Source organism: Cebus imitator, unplaced genomic scaffold, assembly GCF_001604975.1.
Source record: "Cebus imitator isolate Cc_AM_T3 unplaced genomic scaffold, Cebus_imitator-1.0 Scaffold18, whole genome shotgun sequence".
NCBI lineage: Eukaryota > Metazoa > Chordata > Mammalia > Primates > Cebidae > Cebus > Cebus imitator.
The window spans coordinates 18,677,087-18,703,398 of record NW_016107333.1 but is presented as its reverse complement, the minus strand read 5'-3'; the positions used below and the strand labels follow the sequence as shown (position 1 = coordinate 18,703,398).

The window sequence follows — 26,312 nt, the reverse complement described above, 5'->3', positions numbered from 1 at the left end:
TATCAGTGGGCCTAGGGAAATGATCATTTCAGGAAGAAGTTTCCTTTTCTTTGTGGTAAACTGCCACAGATTCTTTGCTTGGAATATTAATAGCTGGAATTCTGGAATTACTGTCACTTCTGTTCATCTATATAACGGTGACCAATAAAGTACTAGATGACAATTTAAAGACTCTTACAATTTTGAAATATTAAATAAAGACTAAATCATGGTCAAATGACACTGCTAAGTATTTTTCATTTTATTTAAAACGATAAATTTGGTGATGCATAGATGGCACAAAATTCTGCCAAGTCAGAGGCTTTTCTGTATATTTCTCATATTTTCAAACAGTTAATAATAAAATATTAAAAGAAAATGGAAAATTCTATTTGAAAAGCCAAATAAGGCAACCTTTTAAAAGTTTTGTCTGACAGATTAAAGCTAAAGTCTACCAGAGGTACAAAGAAGAACTGATATCATTTCTACTGAAACTATTCCAAAAAAATTAAAAAGGAGAGACTCCCCCATAACTCATTTTATGAGGCTAGTGTCATCCGGATACCAAAACCTGGCAGAGACACAATGACTTCAGGTCACTATCCCTGATGAACATCGATGCAAAAATCCTCAATACAATACTGGCAAACCAAATCCAGCAGCCTATAAAAAGCTTATTCACCATGATCAAGTTGGCTTCACCCCTGGGATGCAAAGTTGGTTCAACATATGTAAATCAGTAAATGTAATTCATCACCTAAACATAACTAAAGACAAAAACCACAATTTTCTCAATAGATGCTGAAAGGCCTTTGATACAATTCAACATCCCTTCATGTTGAAAACTCTCAGTAAGCATTCCCCTTGAAAACCGGCACAAGACAAGGATGCCCTCTCTCACCACTTCTATTCAACATAGTATTGGAAGTTCTGGCCAGGGCAATCAGGCAAGAGAAAGAAATAAAAAAATTCAAACAGGGAGAGAGGAAGTCAAATTATCTTTCTTTGCAGATGACATCATCCTATATCTAGAAAATCCCATCATCTTGGCTCAAGAGCGTCTTAAGCTGATAAACAATTTCAGCAAAGTCTCAGGATACAAAATCAATGTGCAAAAATTGTTAGCGTTCCTAACCACTAAGAACAGGCAAGCAGAGAGCCAAATCATGAATGAACTCCCATTCACAATTGCTACAAAAGAATAAGATACCTAGGAATACAGCTAACAAGAAAATGAATGACTTCTCCAAGAACCCAAAGGATTATAAATCTATCTATCATAAAGACACATGCCCATGTATGTTCATTGTGACACTGTTTACAATAGCAAAGGCTTGGAACCAACCCAAATGCCCATCAGAGATAGGCTGGATAAAGAAAATGTGGCACATATACACCACAGAATACTATACAGCCATAAAAAAGGATGAGTTAATGTCCTTTGCAGGGAAATAGATGAATCTGGAAACCATCATTCTCAGCAAACTGACACAAGAATAGAAACCCAAACACCACATGTTCTCATTCATAAGTGGGTGTTGAACAATGAGAACACATGGACACAGGGAGAGGAACATCACACACTGGAGTCTGTTGGCGGGTGGGGAACTAGGGGAGGGATAGAAGGGGGTGGAGAGATTGGGGAGGGATAACATTAGAGAAATACCTAATGTAGGTGACAGGGGGAATGGAGGCAGCAAACCACCATGTCATGTGTGCACCTATGTAACAATTCTGCAAGATCAGCACATGTACCCCAGAACTTAAAGTAAAAAAAAAAAATGACTATTAAAAAAAAAGAAGAGCTACAAACCACTGCTCAAGGAAGTCAGAGAGGACACAAGCAGATGGAAAAATCTTCCATGCTCATAGATAGGAAGAATCAATATTGTGAAAATGGCCACGCTGCCCAAAGTAATTTATAGATTCAATGCTACTCCCATTAAACTACCATTGACATTCTTCACAGAATTAGAAGAAACTTTTTAAAGTTCATGTGGAACCAAAAGAGAGTCCAAATAGCCAAGACAAGCCAAAGTAAAAAGAACAAAGCTGGAGGCATCACGCTACCTAACTTCAAATTATACCAAAAGGCTACAGTAACCAAAACAACATGGTACTAGGACAAAAACAGACACATACACCAATGGGTCAGAATAGAGATCTCAGAAATAAGACCACACATCTACAACCATCTGATCTTCGACAAACCTGACAAAAGTGAGCAATGAGGGAAAGGATTTCCTATTTAATAAATGGTGCTAGGAGAACTGACTAACCATATGCAGAAAATTGAAACTGGATCCCTTCTTACACTTTATTAAAAAATTAACTCAAGATGAATTAAAGACTTATATGTAAAGCCCCAAACTATAAAAACCCTTGAAGAAAATCTAGGCAATGCCATTCAGGATGTAGGCATGGGCAAAAATTTCATGACGAAAACACAAAAGCAATTGCAACAAAAGAAAAAACTGACAAATGGGATCTAATTAAACTAAAGAGCTTCTGCACAGCAAAAGAAACTATCAACAGAGCAAACAGACAACCCATAGAATGGGAGAATGTTTTGCAATCTATCCATCTGACAAAGGTCTGATATTCAGAGTTACAAGGAACTTAAACAAATTTAGAAGAGAAAACCAAGCAACCCCACTAAAAAGTGGGCAAAGGACATAAACAGACACTCCTCAAAAGAAAACATTCCTGTGGCCAACAAACATATGAAAAAAGTTCAATATCATTCATAATTAAAGAAAGATAAATCAAAATCACAATGAGATACCATCTCACACCAGTCAGAATGTTGATTATTTAAACAACAGATACTGGCGAGGTTTCAGAGAAAAAGGGACACTTTTACACTGTTGGTGGGAGTACAAATTAGTTCAACCATTGTGGAAGACAGTGTGGCAATTCCTCAAAGATCTACAGGCAGAAATACCATTTTACCCAGCAATTCCATAACTTGGTATATACCCAAAGGAATATAAATCATTCTATTTTAAACATACATGCATGCATATGTTCACTGCAGCACTATTCATAATAGCAAAGACATGGAATCAACCCAAATGCCCATCAATGATAGACTGGATAAAGAAAATGTGGTACATATGCAACATGGAATACTATGCAACCATATAAAGGAATGAGATATGTCCTTTGCAAAGACATGGATGGAACTGGAAGCTGTTATCCTCAGCAATCACAGGAACAGAAAACTAAACACCACATGTTCTCACTTATAAGTGGGAGCTGAATGATGAGAATACATGGGCACATGGTGGGAAATAACATACACCAGGGCCTGTCGAAGGTGGGCGTGGGGGAAGGGAAGGGAGAGCATCAGGAAGAATAGCTAAGGGATGCTGAGCTTAGTAACTGGGTGATGGGTTGATCTGTGCAACAGACCACCAAGGCACACGTTTACTTATGTAACAAGACTGCAGATCCTGCACACATATCCCAGAGCTTAAAAATAAAAAACAAAAACAAAAACAATAAAACCCAAACAAACAAGAAGTTTTGTCTGAAAAATTTTAAGACAATAGTGGGTTAAAAAGTATCTTCTTTAAAGAAAGATTGAGCCATTGGTAAACTAATTTCCAGGGGAAAGCAGCTTAATATTTTCTTCTCTTGGTTCCCTGGAGTGAAGGAAAAAGCAATGATAGAATAGTCTTGAAGAGGTCTAGCAAACTTTTGATCAAAGCCAAGAGGTAACCTTGGCTTTTATTAATCCAGCTTTAATATATGTGACAAGAGATGAAATTTCCATTTATGGCTAGAGTCATAGAAATGCAAACTATTTGTATGGAAATTTTCTTAAACACTAAAATAAAATAGGTAATATATTCTTATTGACATATAATATAAACAATTGCTAGAAAGATTTTACTTTATAATTCCATTTTAAGTCTCAGCTAATAAATACTTATTTGGATGCCTGAATATAAATAATTTTGTGATGATACACAACTAGATGTACCACTTGTAATACCCAGTCCCATTGGAAAATGCTTACGATCATGTTGGGAAATCCTGATAACTATTTGAAAATCATAAATTAACTATATGAATCAGTTTATTTCTGTATGTGTGGTAATGATGGCAATAACTGGAGACACTTAGAGTGAATCTCAAACTTGACAAAAACAAGCAATGGGGAAAGGATTCCTTGTTCAATAAATGGTGCTGAGATAACTGGCTATTCATATGCAGAAGAATGAAACTGGACTTCTACCATCATATACAAAATTTAACTCAAGATGAATTAAAGACTTAAATGTAAGACCTCAAACTATAAAAATACTAGAAGAAAACCTAGCAAATACCCATCTCAATATTGACCTGGGCAAAGAAGTCTTATTGTGAAGTCTATAAAAGCAATTGCAACAAAAACAAAAGTTGCTAAGTGGAATCTAATTAAACTAAAGAGCTTCTACACAGCAAGATAAACTATCAAGGAAGTAAACAGACAACCTACAGAATGGGAGAAAGTATTTGCAGACTATGCATCCAATAAAGGTCTAATATCCAGAATCTGTAAGAACTTAAAACAAATCAACATGTAGAAAACGACCCCATTAAAAAGTGGGGAATGGACAAACAGATACTTCTCAAAAGAAGATATACAAGCGGCCAACAAAAATATGAAAAAATGCTCAGAATCTCTAACATTGGAGAAATGCAAATCAAAACCACGAGATACCATCTCATACCAGTCTGCATGGGTCTTATTAAAAAGTCAAAAAATACCAGATGCTGGCGAGGCTGCAGAGAAAAGGGGACACCTGCACACTGTTGGTGGGAATGGAAATTAGTCCAGCTACTATGTAAAGCAGTCTGGAGATTTCTCAAAGAACTAAGGGTGTAACTACCATTCAACCCAGCAATCCCATTTCTGGGTATAGACCCAAAGGAAACTAAAGCATTCTACCAAAAACACACATGTACTCATGTGTCAGTCACAGCACTATTCACAATTGCAAAGACATGGAATCAACCTGGGTGCCCATCAACGGTGGACTGGATAAAGAAAATGTGGTATGTATACACCATGTAGTACCATGTGGCCATAAAAAAGAATGAAATCATGTCCTTTGCAGCAACATGGTTGTAGTTGGAGGCCATTATCTTAAGTGAACGAATGTAGAAACTGAAAACTAAACATTGCATGTTCTTATTTATAAGTGGAAGCTAAACACTGGGTACACATGGACATAGGGACTACTAGAAAGAGGAAAGAGGAAGGGAACAAGGGCTGAATAACTACCTATTGGATATTATGCTCACTATCTGGGTGGTGGGTTCAGTCACACCCCAAACTTCATGCATCATGCAATATAACTTTGTAACAAACCTGCACATGTACCCACTATATCTAAAATAAAAAGAAAGGATAAATGGGGAAAAAGAAAGAATGAGTCTTAATGGGCTGATGTTTTCCAAATGTTTCTAAACTATGGTCCCAGAATGCCTAGATCAGAATCATTACAGGGAGCTCACGAAAAGCAAATCACAGACATGATATGTCAGAATATTTGGGAGTGGGAATGGAAAAACTGCATTTTTCCTAAAGTTTAAGAACTATGGCCCCAGAAAATTACATTTAGAACCAGCAAGTTCGGATTTTTCCATTAAAAATCAGTGATAAGCTTTCAAATATGTCTTTTAAAAATCAAATACTTCAATTAAGGAAAATAAAAAGATCAAAAATAGGTTATATAATACGACTCTACTACTTCTGGAAGTATAGATAATCACCTTCAAAATCCCTATCACTTATTTTTATTCATTATTCCTATTGACTTCATTATGTCAAAGGAAATAAAGAATTTGGGTGAGAAGACTTACCTCAAAGACAATGATAAAAGCTAATCGAGCAGCTAGGACATGCCAAAACTGCAGTGTGTAGCCATAGGGCACCAGTGAATGAGGCGGGTCACGGTAGTCCCGGTATCTGTAAAGACACAGGAGAATGTTGCATTCAAACTCTGACTTTTCTGTTTCTCAAATCTCTTCCACTCTCATTATATAGTCCTCATTCAATAGGAGAAAAGTTTGAACAGTTTCTGTATACTAGATATCTGTTGTTTTGCTTTTCCAGCATTTTTCTTCTGATAAAAGAATATCTCTTCTCCTCTGGGGATTCATCTGTGTGGGTTGGATAGGGCTTTCCCCTCACCTTATCTCAGCTCAAAAGATAACCCAGACCCAATCAGTGGCATCACCAAGATGTCTGCTACAACTATCACTTAGTGAATGATCACTAAGCCCACAGGAGGCAAAAGCCTGGGACTGCTCGTGGCCTTTTATGGAAAGAGAGAACCTGCTTGAGAAGGAAGTCAAGAAAGCAAAGCAGAGCCAGCAGAGAGGCAGCGTCCTGCTGATGCTGCTTGAGGCTTGGGATCTGGCCATGACTGAGGTTCATATCACCCCTTGACTCTCCCAGTTACCTGAACCAATACATTTTTTTTGTTGTTTAAGTCAGTTTGCCCTGGATTTCTGCCGCTTGCCACTAGAAGAGTCCTTCCTAATGTCTTCCAGCTATCACTTTTGAGTCAGCATAAAATTCCACAAATGTTAGTTGACTACCTATTGGAGGCCAGGCACTAATCAGAGAACTTGACTCTGTTAAAGTAATACTTTAATAATACAACATGCTCTCATAAATCCACCATGAAGTCCGAGAACTAAAACATTACTGGGGACTTACATCGATTGCTTCCCTTACCCTGAACTTCATTTTTATCTTTAACTTATATGTATATACATTTGTCTGAATATTGTACTATTTAGTTTAGTTTGTTTTTGAACTTTATAGAAAGGATACTATACTATATATAGTTTGCTGGGGCTTGCTTTTTTCACTATTACGTTACTAAGATTCATTCACACTATTGCATGCAGTTTTATTGCTGTGTAATAAACAGACTCTAGTGTGCCTATATTATGGTTGTTTAATACAGTGTATAAGTATATACTTTTAGGCTTGTCATTTCTATATTTTATTTAATTATTTTGTTTTTGTTTTTGTTTTTCTGAGACAAGAGTATCAGTCTGTTGCCCAGGCTAGAGTGCAGTGATGCAGTCTTGGCACACTGAAATCTCTGTCTCTCAGGCTCAAGTGATCTTCCCACCTCCCAAGTAAGTAGCTGGGACTACAAGTGCACACAACCATGCCCGGCTAATTTTCTTGTATTTTTGGTAGAGACAGGGTTTTACCATGTTGCCCAGGCTGGTCTCGAACTCCTGACCTTAAGCTATCTGCTCACCTCAGCCTCCCAATGTGCTGGGATTACAGGCATGAGCCACTGTACCTGGCCTCTATATTTTCTTTCAGTATCCCTAACCATGGAAAGCTTTGAAAAAGAAAGCTCAAGTCCATTCATTTCAGCAAATTCCCTTTGAGTGAAAGTTGGCTGCAATGGTCTGTCTGCCTTAGGATATCAAATATTCTTCCCAGGTCATCAATGCACTTGAAAAGGTGTTTTTAAAATTTTATCTACATGTTTAGATGTTTTCAGCCTGAGAGCTGATCCAGGTGCCTCACTTGCTATATGACTGAAAAAAAAAACCTGAAAATATTATCTTATGTGATTTTAATTAGAAATTTAAAAGTGTTTTCTTTAGGGGACTTTTCAGAAAAATGCTAAACGAAACAATCATAATTTAACTTAATGGTGCCAGCTTCAACAACCCCATTCACATTAATAATTTGTGGAATAGACTTTTATGTTACTTTGTGGGACACACAGGAAGAATTACAAGCCAGAAACAGAAGAGGAGAAAGACTGTATTTTTATCTTATTTTCAAATGATTACAAAGTTTTTAACTCCAAATAATAGTTGGCATTTTATTTTGAAGTAGTTTGTACTTGGGGTCCTGTATGCCTCTAACAATGCTTGCTAAATAATTTCATGTATGAAATGGTCTGTACAAGCAAGTGGAAAATCTACTGAAAAAAGTGTCAATTGTTGCTTAACTGTTTGCTTCTCCACCAGACCCCAACAGGGAGCAGCATTAGATTATATTCCATCCAGTCTTTCTTCCCATCTTACTTGTTACTCCATATGGGAAAGGAAATAAGCTATCTGATGAGTTGTGACAGTCAATGAAACCTGGGAAGTTGTCATGAGTAGAGGGTATGCTGTCACTGCATAGAAGTAGGGAGCCCTTGGCTTCTCTCACCCTCTCTTGTCCTTTTGAACTGCCCCTGCCCAGGCTCACTGTGTGGTTCATGTCTCTCTTCTCCACATGGCAAGTAGAATGTCACTTGTTCTAGCAGCCCAACCCAATTTCTGCTCTCTAGAATCTAGTTTCTTAGACTGGGACTAAGTGGGTAAATCTAGGCTGCTACAGGTGTCAACATCAGTTTCTGTACCTGTGTCATTTCTCTGAAAAAAAATCAATTATACACAAAGGAAAGAGAAGGGACAAAGAAGATACATTATTTTATAGCAAGTGGTTACAAGATTAATTTACAAAAGATGAATCATCTGGTTTTGGTTCACAGAAAACTGAAAATTCCCATCCATAAGCATTATTTATTAATGCCAGAAAGAGCGATGTTGGAGCCTCACTATGATGACTCTGTCCAGGGTCCTTTCCAAGCTGTGTGCCAGGTGGGAGAGAGTTATATCCATATCATGTGGCACGCCCACTAATGAAGCTACCTGAAAGAACTGTGATAAAAGCTGGAGACTTGAATTCTACTCTAGCTTTGTTGTATCTCTTTAGAAAAATCAATGACTATCTCTGGTCCTCAGCCTCACCTTCTGTAAGATGAGGGATTGAAGTGGATCATTACCAAGTCCCTATGTCAAAGCATCTAGGACTCTGTGGCTGTTTTCCCTTGTGGCTTTGATAACAGGGAGAACGTAGAATGTCATCATGGGAAATCCCCAAAATTCTTTGTTTTTGAGATAAGGTCTTGCTCCATTGCCCAAACTGGAATGCAGTGGTGCTACCATAGGTCATGGCAGCCTTGACTGCCTGGACTTAAGTGATCCTCTCACCTTGGCCTCCCCAAGTGCTGGGATTACAGGTTTGAGCCCACAAAATTCTTATAACATCCAAGTATTAGGAGGAAAAGGTGCCATCTGGACTCTTCAAGAGCTGTGCTCAAGTAATCTCACTGAGCTTTTGGTGAATGGTTTTATCATCCATCAGATGAGATAATATTGCCTAGCTTAGAAGGCTATTTGACTATTAAATGAAGTAACAGTTTCTGGCACAGAGTAGGTGCTCAACAAATTCTCCTTTATGTATGTTTCTATAGATACACATCAAGAGGCACAGTTTAATTAATTTCCTCTTAGAGGGAGGGAAAGAGAGAATGAATACATATTGTGGAGGCTACTATGGTGGAACCTGAAATGAACTGGGCCTCTTTCCACATGCATCTGAGTTGTTCAATATTTAGAAATGTAGTGTGATATACTCTGGGCAAGAGAGAGAAACTGAACAAAGACAAGTGCCCTCAACAGCTGTCACTCAAACCCCCTGGGGAATGTCTACCCCTGAGTCCCTGGAGCAGGGGTATAACCTCCGCTACTATATTTTTAGTTTTTCCCTTTAAGCCAGCAGTTCTCAATTCTGACTGCACCTGGTTTCTGAGTTCCACCCCCTAACATTCTGTTTTAATTGGTTTGGGCTGCATCCTGGGCAAGAGAAGGCTTGAAAATGTGCTTCCCCATGTGCTTTTAATGCATTGTTGAGATTGGCAATCACTGCTTTAAACACACTCAGCCAGAAGGGGCCTTTGGTGGTGTAAAACCTCCCCACGGTGGAGCCATCCCAGCTTAGGCGGAGCCACGCTGGGTGCTACACTCACCTGCAGTACTTGAGAGGAGTCCCCGAGAACTCACTGCCATCAGACTCAGGCTCAGATCGGTTCTCAAAGTCGGAAATTCGAAATACAGACAAACTGGCATTCACATAGCCAACCATGCACCTATAAGAGGAAGCAATTCTACCATTAGAACACTGACCACCTTTTCTATCCAGTTCCCTGAAGACCCTGCTTCCCAGACATCCCTGCAATTGTAAATGCCTTTAACTGGCCCTGCCTTGTCAGCAGTACTTGAGTTGGCATGTGCTGAAAAGCCCTGAGCATGTTGAATCAGGAACAAGTTGCTTGTCTTGGTTCTTGTCTTTTTTATGCAGAATTGCCGTATAGAACATCTCTACCACAATCAATGCTTTAGTGAAATAGGTAAAAAGAAGCATCACATTATGGGCATAAATTATATGTAAGTTACAGCTTCTTTCGTTGATGATACACATAAACACAGTTCCTCATTAATGGTTTTATATATATTTGTAGATATTCTCAAAATGTTCCAAATATGATTGGTGTGCATATGATTCCCCTCCCCAACTCATATCCCATGCTACAGTCATGCTAGACTATATTCCCTGAAAGCATCTGCTGTTTTCATGCTTCTGCTCAAGTTATCTTTTCTGTTCGAATTCTCTGCCTCTTTAAAAGTGGAAATTGTATTTATCCTTCAGTGGCCAACTGAAACACAACTCCTTCTGGGAAGACAACCTAATCTCTCCAGGCACAATAATTCACTACTTTCCCTCTCTCTGTAGTGCCACTATACTTAGCTCACCATTACCATATCGCTTGTACTAGAGTTGGCAGCATACATGTATGCCCTCTTCTTTGGACTGTGGCTTTTTGGGAGCAGAGCAGGTATCTTAGGTATTTACATATCCCATGACGTGGGACAGTCTTGTGCAGTGTAGGAATCCCGTAAATATTGAATCGATTTGATTTCAGGAAACAAAAGTACGAGATTCTATCGATCTTTGTAGATTGAATAGGTAGATAAAATCAAGGATTCAATCATTCTGTCAATAATTCCATTCAAGAAAAAGCACATTTTAAAAATATGATAAGCACATTTTAAAAGTAGCACTCTTAGAAACATCTTTTCTACAAGTGTCTTTAAACAGTTTTACATATTGAACATTGTGACACATGAGCTTATTGAAATAACAATGTTTGACACTTTGTGTGAAATTAGCACTCTTAGATACATCCTGTATATATTTTTCTTTAAACAGTGTTTTACATACAAAAGCTTGGGTTTTGGGGTGAAATCTTAGCTCTGCTGCTTTCCAGCCATGTAATATAGGCAAGTTATATAACTTCTTTTTCTTTCTTTCCTTTTTTTTTTCCAATGAGCTTGGGCCTGGCTCTGTTGCCCAGGCTGGAGTGCAGTGGTGCAATCATGGCTCACTGCAGCTTTGACCTCCCAGGCTCAAATGATCCTCCCACCTCAGACTCTTGAACAGCTGGGACTACAGGCATGTGCCACTACACCTGATTTATGTAACTTCTTAAAGTGACAGAAGTTCTCACCTCATAGAATCATTGAGGGGATTAAATTAAATTATGAATGTATGACATGTGATATAGATCTTAGCCTGTAAGTAAAATAAATGTGGGTGATGATTATTCATTTTTTCTTGTATCTAGCAGGAGGTCTGTAAATAATTACTGATTAAATGCATAAATGAGGATCTTCAAATTCTCTTCATTAACGCATCTGGCATGATTATTCCAAGCTGCTGAACACTAAACCAAAATGATGACATGAACACAGTTCTGAGAACACATGGGTTCTGCGTGTTATTTTGCTCAAGACAAATCGCTGGCTTTATCATGGCCTTAAAAGAAATGAACCAAGCTGAAGGCCCATTTGTCAAGTCACTCATGGGTGAAAACAAATGGTCAGTGGGTGCATAACATGCCTTAATCCAACTGCTAGCAGGCCTCCCCTACTACTTACTCTCTGAAAGGGTAATTCGGAATGATGTCTCCCTTACCTATGAACTGTCTAGAACTGGACATGAAAATAAATGAGTGCCTTCATGATGACTAGCTGTCACAGAGAGGGAGTAAGTTTTAGCAGAGTCTTTCTCAAGATCTGAGCTGTGGGAAGGGAAAGGTGTTCTGGGAACTGGTGAAAAAACAGGCCCAGCACTGAAATGGAATATTCATGACCCCTGCTGCACTCTTATCTCACAGAGCAGCCCTAAGGCTTTATCAAGGCTAATGCTGCTGTCCATTGGTTGTTCTGCTCAAAAACTACATTAAGAAAATTTAAATTTAAACAAAACACTTGTCTCATGGGCCTATGCATGTAATGACAGTCATAAATCCAAGTTGAAAATGTGGCTCTAATGGGTGGTTTCTCCTGAGTGCAAAGCATGAAATGTGGACCTAGTATATGAATACACAGTTATCAGCCATGTATGTATTCCTTTTATTTCATTTCCATAATGGGGGAAAAAATAGATGGCTAGGTATTTCACTAATTCCTTTCACCTTTTGTAGACTGTTAGCTATTGCCAACATCAAATAGTTAAGGCCATCATCAATTCAGGCAAGTGACATTTCTCATACTTTGCTGTATAAAGTTCAGCTAGTGGCATGCAAGTATCAACTCATTGACCCACTGTTATAGCAGGAAGGTCACAGGTAGTAGAGAGACCATGTGTATCACTGGGTTTACCAGCAGGAATGCTACATACCCTCACTGTGACCCACCACCAGCTCCCAGTGAGACAGAGGAGATAAGGCTACAATGATGATCAGGGAGAATTGAGAAGTACCAAGAAAAAAGTATCAGATAAAGGTAGAGTTTCCTGTGAATATAAAGTCAGTTGTCTTAAAGAACTGGCAGATGGCCTCTGTAGGCACTTCCAAGAAAGATCTAGAAAATGTCTTATATTGAGTAGTGCTGTTTGGATGAGGATGCATATCTCTTCCATGTAACTTCAGAGAAGACCACATATTCATTTACAGGTGAGAATTCTGCCATGAAAACCATTCGCCACTTGTTGTTTTCAATCCTTTAATACATAAGAATGGGATGAGCCAGCAATCACTGTACTATTCCAAAGGCCAATGACTTTCTATACCTTGACAATTCTGCTACTCTATGACTTCAATAATTTCTAAAGCATTGCTAAATTGGAAAAAGAAAAAAAATCTAAAAAGTAATAGAGTGGCCAATGGGGCAGAAAGTAAGATTCATGAAGAAACATACATAAATTTAACTATTTGAATACATAAAAAATGACCAGTGGAATAGAAGATAAAAGATCTATAAATTGAAAGTGGCAGAAGGCTCTTAAGTCAAAGAGAAAAGTTAAAAAAGAAGTAAAATGAAAAGCTCTGAAGGGCCCAATAAAATTGATTTAAGGATGCTATTAGATACATTTTAGTCACCATGGACATTATTTTAAATCTAATAGTTTGTTAAAATTCTAAAGCTTTGATTCTCTATCAGTTATGCATAAAGGTTTACATTTTATTTTTTGGTTCCCCCTAAAACAAGGTAGATTTCACCATATTTGAATTTGGGAAAGAACCAAAAACCATTGGGATGGAAACTCCAGGGAGTTTACGGTTAAGGGACAGCCCCTAGGGCTGTGAGGTGCAGGATGGAGAATGAGTCGAGGCTCTATCTTGATGTTGGGCTCCCAGAGTTACTCAGCCTTGTGATTCTGGATTTAGCCTCTTTTAATCTTTTCCTGCTCCTTAAAATGAAGATTATAATGCACATCCCACTCCCTGGGCTGTTTTGAGAATCAAATCTAAAACACATGTGAAAGTGGTTTGAGTGAAGGTATGCTGTTTTAGGCTAAGCCAAGCAGAGACTGTCGATGATAATTGCAATTAGAAAGAAATGCAGTGAAAATGTGGCACATATACACCATGGAATACTATGCAGCCATAAAAAACGATGAGTTTGTGTCCTTTGTAGGGACATGGATGAACCTGGAAACCATCATTCTCAGCAAACTGACACAAGAACAGAAAATCAAACACCACATGTTCTCACTCATAGGTGAGTGTTGAACAATGAGAACACATGGACACAGGGAGGGAAGCAACACACACTGAGATCTGCGTGGGGGGAACTAGGGGAGGGACAGCAGGGGGTGGAGAGTTGGGGAGGGATAACATGGGGAGAAATGCCAGATATAGGTGATGGGGAGGAAGGCAGCAAACCACATTGCCATGTATGTACTTATGCAACAATCCTGCATGTTCTGCACATGTACCCCAAAACCTAAAATGCAATAAAATATATATAATAAAATAAAATAAAATCTATAAATTGCTGCCAAAAAAAAAGAAGTAACTGGGCAAGATAATGTGTCTTTAAATTTCTCTTAAAATGGGTTGGTATGCTCACTGAAAGTTGCTAGATAATTAGTGTGTCATGGCCACATGCTTACATTAGTCAAAAATTTTATAGAAGCCTTTTCAAATAACTGGATTGTGAGCTTTATGAAATTACTCAATTATCCATGCCTTAGCCCATTTACATAGGATTCATAATGAAGTTGAACCCAGTCCAGGTTTGCATGAATTCAGTTGATTTGATTTGGTGCCACTTAACTCCTTGGGGTCGATCAATTACAATGGCTGTAGAGGACAAATTATCTGGCTCAGGCTAGTGAACCAGGGCTGCTTGTGTAAGTACACAGCAGCCTATGTAGGGTGATTTCTGGGTTATTAAGAAGACCCTGTGATCCCCAAACACACCTAACTCTGACCTATAGACACCAAAGTCCTAAAATAAGAATTTAATTACTTTGGCTTTAGCCAAACAGGGATTTTTGAAGTATGTTAAGACTTCTTGCACTTTTTCCAAGGTACAGGAATAAAAACTAGGTAATATGTTATAAGTTTGACTAGGCTTTATCTGACCATATATAGCGTGCCCTGGCTTTGCAAACCACTGAGGCAATGCCACAGAATTGATCCCCTCCAGGGAGTTTAGTCTACCCAATTTGCTTTGGGTAATATAGGCATCAGTCAGGTCAATACCCAGGAAAAAATAATTCACTTACTTATTCCACAAATACTTACTGAGGACCTATTGGTACTCAGTACATAGTTCCGTATTTCCTATGTAAGATCTGCAGAGTCTACGCATAATGGCACAATGTAAATCAGATTGTAACTTTCCTTTTGCAAACTCATAAAATGACATAACTATATACATATCATACACTACTTTTTTGCTATACATTAGCATATCACACATTTCTAAATTCATAGTGGGCAGAGATTCGGAGATGGGGAAAATGATTAATTGCTACTTTTACATTGGATTCCATCTAAAACCTGTTTGAATTGTATGTCCTCCAACTCTTCAGTAGATGAGGATGTGTTTTCTTTGGCTGAGAGTGTTATTATTTATAATAAATCATAATTCTACCTCTCCTATCACAGGCCTCTCCTTCTGGGTGTGTATCCCATATTCTCCAGTGCAAAGTCTTCTGAGTGTCCAACCTCAAAAAATGGCTAGAAATAGAAATTGCATAATGGTTTTATAGCAAACTTACTTTTGCCCAGCTTCTCCTTGGCCTGCACAAGGTCCATACTTATAAGCATACACCAAGCGAGGGATAAAGTCAGATGTTATTGCTATGACAAATGCATTTGTAATAACAGAGAGAATTCCAATGCCTTCAAGAATTCCATACCAAATTCCTATTCAAATAGAAGTGTTGTATTAGTTCCATACACAAAGCAGAGGTAATAATTATGAAAAAAATGAGGGAATTCATTTTTAAAAGTCCTTTTCATGGGTCCTTTCTTCATCTTTCCAAATACTGACTGTTGCAACCAGGAGGAAGGATTTGTCCAAACAACTTGGCACTAAGGGAGTTTCTATGGAAGTGTCTACATGTTCGTGATTTAATAGTCAGGATCAGACATGAGGCAGAGAATTCTGGTCAATGATAAAGCTCCAAAACAGCATCTGATAGGATCAGCACAAATAATGTCAAGCCCCACCAGACTGGTAGCTCCTTAAGGGCATGGATAGGGTCCCTTCTGTTCATCTTTGTGGGTGCTGCCCATGACACACTGACCCAGGGTAGGTGCTCACTGAATGTGTGTTTGTTTCATATGGAGGTTAAAAGACTTAATTATCAAGAACATCCACATGCAATTCTCTTCCACACATATTGGCTGGGTGATTGCCTGCTCTCTGCTAACCATTGAATGTAGAAATGAATAGAAAAAAGACAGTCTTTGATCTCAGGCAGCTCTCATGAGGACTGCATCTGATTCAATTCAGCATCTCTAGTCAAAGACCAAAGTTCATCTCTGCCCTTAGAAAAACTGGATTATACTTCATGTAAATTGGGCAAACATTTAGGAAAGAACAAATTAAGGCTAAGCAAATGGAAGATCTATTTTAAAAAGGATGTCAGTGATAATAAATCTAAATTTTAGATTCTATAATCTTAAGATAGAAATAATCAAACTGAGAATCTATTTAAGAACAAATCCTCTAGCATTGGAAATTATAAAATTCCAAATAGGCAGCTTTACTTCTTGACTAATATTATTTAAAAGTAATATAATTATTCATTGCAAAAATTAGGTGAATTATCTCAAATGGAGACCACAATTAAAAATCTAAAGTTTGTGGGTTTTAAAATTTTATTCACCAGATGGTTAATATTTATTTTAAAAACATACCCAAATCCAACTTACCTATGTCTTTGGCCCTTGAAGCTAAAGGTCTCCTCCACTGTGTGACAAATTTGTAAGCATCAAGTCGAATTTCAATTATGTTATTCAGTAAGGCCAGAAGTGGTGCTAGGGGAAAAGCTGCCACAAAAATAGTTGTGAATCCAAACTGAAGAACTAGGAAAGAAAAAAGGAAAAAGAACAGGGAGTATTGGTTTTCCATTACTATTTTCACAGGGCTCATAATCTGAATATGTGATTGTCTTAAGTCCCATTTTTCCCAAAACAGAAGCACAGGGGACATCTTTTTCAGAAAGATGGCCAGGAAACTGGGAAAATAGGTACTTCCTGGGCCTGGAAGCAATGGAATCCTAGGAGCAATGAGCACACCTAGGATCCAGATTTCGTTTCCTAAATATCATTCTCTAACAAAAGGAATCAGTGTTTTTTGGAGGAAGGTTTGATTCCAGAGCTATGGTAGGGACAATACAAAAGAAGCCTGGAATATCTTGTGGTGCCAGAAAGGAATGCTGAAAAAATGATGGGGACATGCCAATAGAACACAAAACAAGCTGAAGGCACACCTAATGGCCAAATCTGGAACAATTTGTACAAAACAAAATTAATAATGAAAGCAGGGGATTATGACCCAAAGACTAAGTAACTAAGTCCAGACTGATGTAAATATATACCTACGAAATAAATAATTGATTAAATAATGTAGATAAGGGATGGCTCTTCATTACGGTAGAATTCTAATTAATCAACATAGGTGAAATTATAAAAATTAAAAAAATCACCATTAGTCAAATGTCACGGTAATAATTTTTGTAGGCAAGAAATATCAAAGAATGCTATAATTAGTAGGAGAAAGTATATTGAAGAAACTAGGGTATTTATGGATTCTTAAAGTATCTCCTCACATAATTTTTACTAATACAAAGGAAAAAACAGTAACTTTTTAGCAGAGAAACCTGAAAAACCTCTTTTGTTTTTTTGTTTTTGAGATGGAATCTCACTCTGTCGCCCAGACTGGAGTGCAGTGGTGCGATCTTGGCTCACTACAACCTCTGCCTCCCTGGTTCAAGCGATTCTCCTGCCTCAGCCTCTTGAGTATCTGGGATTACAGGCACCCATCACCATGCCCAGCTAGTTTTTATATTTTTAGTAGAGATGGAGTTTCACTGCGTTGGCGAGGTTGGTCTCAAACAACTCCTGACCTCGTGATTGACCCACCTTGGCCTCCCAAAGTGCTGGGATTACAAGCATGAGCCACCACGCCCAGTCAAAAACACCATTTTAACCAAGTGATCAAAGTTAATATCGCCAGTAGTAAGACATAATGATGTCACACATCCCTGATATGATGCACTGAGGAGGGTATAACATCATTTTTGTGGTATTCTTGCCAAAAGTGAATTACCCCAACCCAACCATGCAAACACATGAGACAAACCTGAATTGAAGAAGCTTCTACAAAACTACTGACAGGTACTCTGCAAATGTGTCAAGATCAAAAGCAAAGACAGACTGAGGAATTGTCATAGATTAAAAGAAAGTAATGAGACAATACATCTAAGTGAATGTTGCATCTTGGAAGTATTGTGAACAAGAAAAAAGTTATTACTGGGAAAATGCAAAATCAAATAAAGTCTGTAGATTAGACAACAGTATTATATTAATAACTGCTGGTTTTAATAAATATGTAAGATGTTAACATTAGCAAAAGTAAGGTATAGAAACTACTGTTTTCTCAACTTTGCAAAATACAAATTTTTTAAAAAGGAGGTGGTCTTTCTCTGCTGCGAGCTTCCAAAATGACAAAGAAAAGAAGGAACAACGGTCGTGCCAAAAAGGGCCGCGGCCATGTTCAGCCTATTCGCTGCACGAACTGTGCCCGATGCGTGCCCAAGGACAAGGCCATTAAGAAATTCGTCATTCGAAACATAGTGGAGGCCGCAGCAGTCAGGGATATTTCTGAAGCGAGCGTCTTTGATGCCTATGTACTTCCCAAGCTCTATGTGAAGCTACATTACTGTGTGAGTTGTGCAATTCACAGCAAAGTAGTCAGGAATCGATCTCGTGAAGCCCGCAAGGACCGAACACCGCCACCCCGATTTAGACCTGCGGGTGCTGCCCCACGACCCCCACCAAAACCCATGTAAGGAGCTGAGTAAAAGATTGAAGACAACTATTCCCTGGAGAAAAATAAAATGGAAATTGTACTTAAAAAAATAAAATAAAATAAATTAATAAATAAAAAGGAGGTGGTTTCTGATGCAAAATAGCCAGTCAGCATAATAGAAAATAAAAAAGTTTACTGGGCATCACGGACAAAAAGTATTTGACTGTTTGAATGACTATATATGTATACATATATGACTGTAAAATAGTAAAAATTATATTTACAAACTTTATTTTAGAAAGTAACAAGAACAAAACAATGACTACACATATATAGCATTTTCTATGTAAGAACAGGCATTGTTCTAATTACTTCATATAAATCAACTCATTTAATTTTCATGACAACCTTATGTGGTAGGTACTACTATTATCCTCGTTTTACAGGTACAGAAACTGAGGTACAAAGAAGTCAGGTAACTTGCCCAAAATAAGTAACTAAGAAGGGACTCTGGCTGGGTGCAGTGGTTCACACCTGTAATCCCAGCACTTTGGGAGGCCGAGGCAGGTAGATCACGAGGTCAAGAGATAAAGACTATTCTGGCCAACATGGTGAAATCCCATCTCTACTAAAAAACCAAAAATTAGCCAGGCGTGGTGGCACGCACCTATAGTCCCAGCTATTTGGGAGGCTGAGGCAGGAGAACCACTTGAACCTGGGAGGCAGAGGTTGCAGTGAGCCATGATCGTGCCACTGCACTCCAGCCTAGCAACAGAGTGAGACTCCGTCTCAAAAAAAGAAAAAAAAAAAAAAAAAAGAAGGGACTCTAACCCCCGTGGTGTAGCTACAGAGTTCTGCATATTCCACCTACCTTATCTAGGTGACACTGCCACCTCCAGGTATCCCCTTTCTTTGGTCATATTCACACTCAGTGCTTGTGCTAGGTGGCTCTTTACCCACCAGCAAATGTGGGCATTCCCCTGTTTCAACCGTGGATTTATTTTTCTCCTGGCTTCTCTCTTTCCTTGGGTAAGTCCATCTACTCCCATGACTTCACTATTCTCTCTCTGATAAGGGTTCTCAATTCTTTATCTCTAACCCTGACTCTTTTCAGGGAATTTCCAGTTGTCTGCTATGCTACAGAAACAGCACTCCCCAAAACAATCTCTGTATCTCATTCTTGATCCTATTTGTCCTTTTATGTTCCTCCTTCTTTCCTTCCTTCAGAATCAACTTGCATAAAAACCAGGTCTCAACTAGCTTAGTTTTGAGAACCATTAGCCTTTTAGTCCCGACAATTACTCTTCAGATATATCTCTCATTTCTCCCTCCTCTCCACTTCCCTATTTGAGTTCGACTGTGATTTTCTAACTGGCTTTTTTTGCCTCCAAACTTTCAGCTCCCTTCCCTATTATTCTGCTGTCAGTGTGCCTAAAATGTTGGTTCAAGCCCATCACTCATGTCCCTACACAAAATGTTTCAGTAGGTTCTCACTGTCTACAGAATAAATCCCAAACTTTTCACCATGCCATTTAAGGATCTCAATAAATTGACTCCAAGCAAACTTCCAAGCCTCCTGTTCAAATAGACCCCACACAGAAGACTGGTTTCCCAAACAATCCTCTATTCTGGCCACACTAGTCTTCTGATTTTATGGGGATACAGTATATATGCACTTAGTGTTTCTATGACTACTTTGATGAAATTCTATTCTTCCTTCAAGAGTACATACAAGTGTACCCTCTTGAGTCTTCCATAACTGTAATTAACTGCTGCCTCCTCTGTAGCTGCCAAAACTCTGCTCACCACCATAAAATTTACTTTGTCTTGATTTTATGGTGTTTTGCCTTTTTCCCCTTTTGCAGTGAACTTAATGAAAGTAGGAATAGCAGCTTCTTTATGTTTCTATTTCCTACATACTCACTAAAGGGGTTTTTGTGTATGGGAAGGACTTGTCCGGTACCAAATAATGCTAGTTCAATAACTGACACATAATCACAATGAAGAAAGGCCAGAACACAAAGAATACCTATCAGGTAGAAATAAAACTGACAGAGATGATTCTTAACAATCACTAATAGTATTAGATGTTACGAACAGAAAAATGCGACTAAAGATTAGTTTTTTAAGGTTGTATTTATAATGGAAATAACTTCAAGTTTAAAAGGAAAATGTATTCAGATCATTGGTAGTTTTTGTTTGTCTGACACTTAATGAGTTTCATTATCTAGTTAAATATTACGGCCTAAAGTCAAACTTGCCAATTATTTTTACATAGCACATGATGCTGGTCTTGAAGTGATTAAACTATGATGCCCATTAATTACTGCTATTTTTTTTTTTCTTGGGAAGAGACTTGTAGCATAGAGGTAGATTTAAAAAAATTCATTGGGAAAAAACTTTTAAATATTGGAATGCACAAAGAATTATATAACAAACTTCCAAATATCCATGGAAGAGGTAGAATTAACTCTTGATAACATTTTGTCATACCTGCTTCATATCTTTTTACAAATAAAATAAATACTATATGGATAAAACTGAAGTTCCCTCTATTTTTTGCTCTTGAGTGGTCTCCTCTCCCTTCACAGAAATAATTTCTGACATGAGTTTTGCATGCATCCTTCCAGTTTATATATATATATATATATATATATATATATATATATACACACACACACACATATATATACATACACACACACACACAAACATCCATATATCAATAAATTATTTATAGTGCCTATGTAATGTAAACAATATTTTTGTGCCTAAAATTTACATAATGGTATCATTATTTACAAATTTTTTGCCCTGTTCATAGTACATGATATTTTTGAGATATTATCTTGATCTATATAGATATAGTTCAGCTTTTAACTGTTTTATATTCTAATATGTAAATATACCTTCTTTTAATTTACTTATTCTCAGACATTACCTCTTCGATATAACTTTTCCTTGTTTTTATTCCCTTCTGGGACTTCTATTACAAATATTTCAGCCTTTATGGCTGTTTTGCATGTTTCTTACGTTTTCTGCTCTGTTTTTCTATTATTTTCTCTTGCTTCTGTTTGGATCTTCTTTTTATTGACTTGTGTTCAAGTTCACTAATTCACTGTCTTATGCTGAGTGAATCTGCTAATTTTTTTTTTTTTTTTTTTTTTTTTTTAGACAGTTTTTTTTTGTTTTCGCCCAGCCTGGAGTGCAATGGAGCGATCTCGGCTCACTCTGCCTTCCAGGTTCAAGTGATTCTCCTGTCTCAGCGTCCTAGTAGCTGGGATTAAAGACACATACCACCATGCCCAGCTAATTTTTGTATTTTTAGTAGAGACAGGGTTTTGCCATGTTGGCCAGGCTGGTCTCAAACTCCTGACTGCAAGTGATCCACCAGCCTCGGCCTCCCAAAGTGCTGGGATTATAGGCATGGGCCACCATGCCTGGCCTCAATCTGCTGTTAAATATATCAAATGAGTTATTAATTCTAGGTTTATATTTTGTAATTCTAGAATTATTTTTTATAGATTTTAATTCTCTTTTAAAATTCTCCATTTTAAAATTTTTGTGAATACTTTCTTCTATTTTTATATATAAATCATAGTTATTTGAAAGTCTGTGTGCTAAACCCTATTTCTGAATCATCTCTGGGTCTCCTTTTTCATCTTAATTATTAGTCACATTTTCTTGCCTTTTTGCATACCTAGTAATCTCTTCATTTTATGCCAGACATGTAGAGGCTCTAGATCGAGGGTCAGCTAACTATGGTCTGTGGCCAAATTAGGCCAACCATTTGATTTTGTTTTTTAACCACCTGTTAGCTAAGAATAGTTTTACATTTTAAATGGCTGTAAAAATGTCTACATAATTGCCTTGATCTTGCCATTGGCTCAAAAAGCCAAAATTATTTACTATCTAGGTCTTTAGGAACAAATTTGTGATACTCTGCTCTCAGTGATGTTCTCTTCTACCACAAAGAATTTATCCTGGTGATGGTAAGGCAGATGAGACAGATCACTTAAAGCTGGTCACAGATTAAGCTGGGCTAGTGCTGACACAGAGTTTTTGTAAAGCTTATTCCACCTTTGATTTGCTCTTGTTCCTTTGCTGTGATTGAGAAGCTGGTGAGTCCCTATCTCCTTAGCTCTGAAAGGCAATAAGAGGCTCAGTTCTGCCCTTTGAAAGGTTTTAAGGTTAGTTCTTCAGCCTCTTGCCCATCACATCTTCAAAGTGTTGCATTATTAATTACTTTACATAATGATAAAAAGGTCAATTCAACGGTAAGTCAGAATCATACTAACTTGTATGTACATAATAACCCAGTTTCAAAATACATAAAGCAAAAGTTGACAGAACTAAAAGTAGAATAAGATAAATCCACAATCATACTTGGGGATTTCAACACTTCTTTTTTAGTAACTAGTAGGTAAGATGCACAACATTTATTAAGGACCTAGAAGATTTGAAAAACACAATTAACCAATCTTGCCTAATTGACATAAAAATGTAGAGCATTATACCAAACAACTAATGGCAGAACATACTTGAAACATTTATCAACACAGCTGGTATTAAGGAGCATAAGGTAAACTTTAATATAACATATATATTATATCAAAAGTCAAAATAACACAGAGAATATCCTCTGACAACAACAGTGTAATTAAATTAGAATCAATGGCAGAGCAATATATAGAAAATCTTTAGATGTTTTGATACTAATAAATTCCTTCAAAATGCATAGTCAAAAATAAATTACAAGGGAAATGGAAACGTCTTGCTAATGAAATACAACATATGAAAACTTGTGGGACACAGCTAAAGCAGTATTCATAGAGAACATTATAGCTCTGAATGCCTACATTAGAAAAAAAGAAAAGGTGAAAATCAGCATCTTGAGATGTTGAGAAAAAAGTAAAATTAGGCCCAAAGGAAGTAAAGGAAGGAAATAAAGATAAGAGCAGAAATGAATGAGCTAGAAGGCAAATATATGGTGGAGAAAAATCAACAAAGCCCAAAGTTAGTTTTTCTTTTGAAAAGTTAATAAACCTTTAAGGCAGTCTGTTTTAAAAAGGGATAAAAGCACAAACTATGAAATTATAAGTGAAAAAAAGGGCACCACTATACACCCTAGATACATAAAAAGTTAAGGAGATATATAAACAACTTCATGCTACTAAGTTTGAAAACTTAGATGAAATGAACAAATCTCTTGAAAAAATACACAACTAAAAAACAGCTTATGAAAACAGATGTTAGAATAAATAAAAACTGAAATAGTCCTATGTCTATTAAGTAAAATAAATTTATAATTAAAGTTATTCTAATAATAAAATTTCAAGTCTTGCTGCTTCACTGTAAATTCTTCCAAGTATCTAAGTAATAAATAATAGTAATCTTATGCAAGCAAAGCTGTTTAAGAGAAGAGGAAAAAACATTACTCAATTATTTTAAAGAGCCATCATAAAAATGACACCAAAATGTGAATGAAACATTACAAGAAAGAAAAACTACACTATAATATCTTCCATGAATTTATATATAAATATCATAAATAAAATGTTAGCAAACTGAACTTGGTAATTAAAAAAAATGCATTATGACGCAAGTATGCATTTTTTCCAAGTTTGCTGGGTTAGTTTAACAACAGCAAAAAATAATCAGTGAAATCCACCACATCAGTAAAATTTTAAAAAAATTGCATAATCATTTCAAGAGGTTCAGAAAAATGGCATGATATAATGTAATAGCTAGTCATGATAATAACTTTCAGCAACGTAGGGATATATAAAAATTTCTTTAAGGAAACAATAAAAAGTATGTACAAAACAATATAGGTAGCACCACACTTAATGGTCACATATTGAACACTTTTACCCTCAGGTCAGAAACAATGATGTCCAATATCACCAATTGTACCTGGCATTTTATAAAAGGTCTTAGTGCATTTAGGCAAGAACAACAAAAATATATATAATGACTAGAAAGGAAAATGTCAAGTTATCATTATATGTTGATGATACAATTACGTATATACAGGTAGAAAATCTCAAGAAATATATAAGCAACTCTAATTGATACTAGATGTTAGCAAGTTTGCATGATAAGCAAATATACAAAACAATATTTCCATATATTGATATTTGCAATAAAACATTAGAAAATATAACAATAAAAACATCATTTGCAGTTGCACAAAGATTCCTAAGATGCCTAGAAATAACTCCAAGTTTTACAAAACCTATATACCAAAACCTACAAAAAGTATTGCTGAGAAAAATGTAAAAGACATAAATAAATGCAAAGATATACCATTTTCATGGATTGGGAAAATATGTATCTTCAAATTGATATAGGAGTTCAATTTAATCCCATCTAATATGTAAGATTTTTATGCAAATTAGAAATCTGATTCTAAAACTTATGTGGCAACAATTTTGAAGAAAAAAACTGAAATTTCTTTTCATTTAAAGGCACCATTGAGAGAATGAGAAGTCAAGCCACCAATTGAGAAATGATATTTGATTTGCAACATCTATATCTGACTAATGATTGATATCCAGAATATGTAAATACCAAATCACTAAGAAAAATACAGATACCCCCACTAAAACACGGGCTTGAATGTCAATTCACAAGAGTTTATCCAAATGACTACAAGCATATGAAAATGTGTTCCACATTATTAGTTATCATAAAATTTCAAGTTAAAATCATGATGAGATACTGCTGCATACCAACCCAAATGGCTAAAACAAAAACACATGTTTTAGTAAGTATGTGGAATAACTGGAGCTGTTCTATTATTAGCCAGAGTGCAAACTAGCACAGCCCAGTTTTAAAGACTGTTTTCAAGTGTTAATTAAAGACAAACAAAAGCACATCTAAGGCCTATTAACTCCACTCCCATGTAAATTCTTAATAAAAAACATCTACATATGTTAATCAAAACACATGTACAAAAATATTGATAAAGGTATTATTTATAAGATCCTAAATCTGGAAACAACACAAGTGTCTATCACCAGTAGAATGGATGGATAAATAAATAATACATTCTGATTCAGAAGCCTAGAAGATCTGCCAACTACATAATAGCTCATCTATTGGCACACTGATGCCTTCACTTCTACAAGTAAATTTGCCTTTTTTTTCCTGACTCAAGCTTGCCAGAGGCTTTGCTTTTATTAAAATGCAGTTAACCTAGCACGTTATTTTTTAGAGCGTTCAGGAGTACATTTCATGATATGTGTAGGGTTAAGGGATTGATGGTGGCATGAGGGTCTGTGTGTTGTGTCAGGGCAGCAGGGGACAAAGTTGGGGCTTATCTGGGAGTGGAAATGCAAAACAAAACAACAAAAACAAAAACCAATCCAGATGACTAAGGAAAGATGAGGGTTGGTGTCAAAGACAAACTGCCTGTTTCATAATTTGGCTTCTGGTCTACATTCTAGGAATACTATACAGCACTGAAATGAAGTTCTACTGCCTGTAGCAATAAGGGAGAATGTTAGAAACATGACATTAAGCGAAAGAAGTCAACTACAAAAGAGTATGTACTCTACAGTTCCATTTAAATGGAGAATAACAGGCGAGGATCCAAGATGGCCGTTTAGGAACAGCTCAGGATTGCACCTCCCAGTGAAAGCGCAGAGGGTGAGTGGACGCCGTGTTTTTATTGCCCACAG

The 26,312-nt window shown here is 37.0% G+C and overlaps 2 protein-coding genes across 6 annotated transcripts in view; one reads left to right on the top strand and one right to left on the bottom strand.

The window, feature by feature from the left end:
- The window catches only part of ANO4 (anoctamin 4), a 324,230-nt gene that overhangs the window by 2,228 nt on the left and 295,690 nt on the right, over positions 1 to 26,312 (bottom strand). For all 5 annotated transcript variants that reach the window (XM_017516529.2, XM_037734202.1, XM_017516537.2 and 2 more), the window contains 4 exons: positions 16,527 to 16,679; positions 15,365 to 15,512; positions 9,819 to 9,938; positions 5,836 to 5,941 (listed from right to left, as the gene is read on the bottom strand). In XM_017516529.2, coding sequence (XP_017372018.1) covers positions 5,836 to 5,941; positions 9,819 to 9,938; positions 15,365 to 15,512; positions 16,527 to 16,679 — 527 coding nt within the window. The remainder of the gene's footprint in view (positions 1 to 5,835; positions 5,942 to 9,818; positions 9,939 to 15,364; positions 15,513 to 16,526; positions 16,680 to 26,312) is intronic.
- On the top strand, positions 18,295 to 18,737 carry LOC108294640 (40S ribosomal protein S26). The gene has a single exon (XM_017516560.2). It carries the CDS (start codon positions 18,320 to 18,322, stop codon positions 18,665 to 18,667), a length of 348 nt encoding a protein of 115 aa, XP_017372049.1. The 5' UTR covers positions 18,295 to 18,319; the 3' UTR covers positions 18,668 to 18,737.

What these genes read in the sequence shown, in the direction of transcription:
- LOC108294640 (XM_017516560.2), top strand. Translation starts at nt 18,320, where the DNA reads ATGACAAAGAAAAGAAGGAACAACGGTCGTGCCAAAAAGGGCCGCGGC.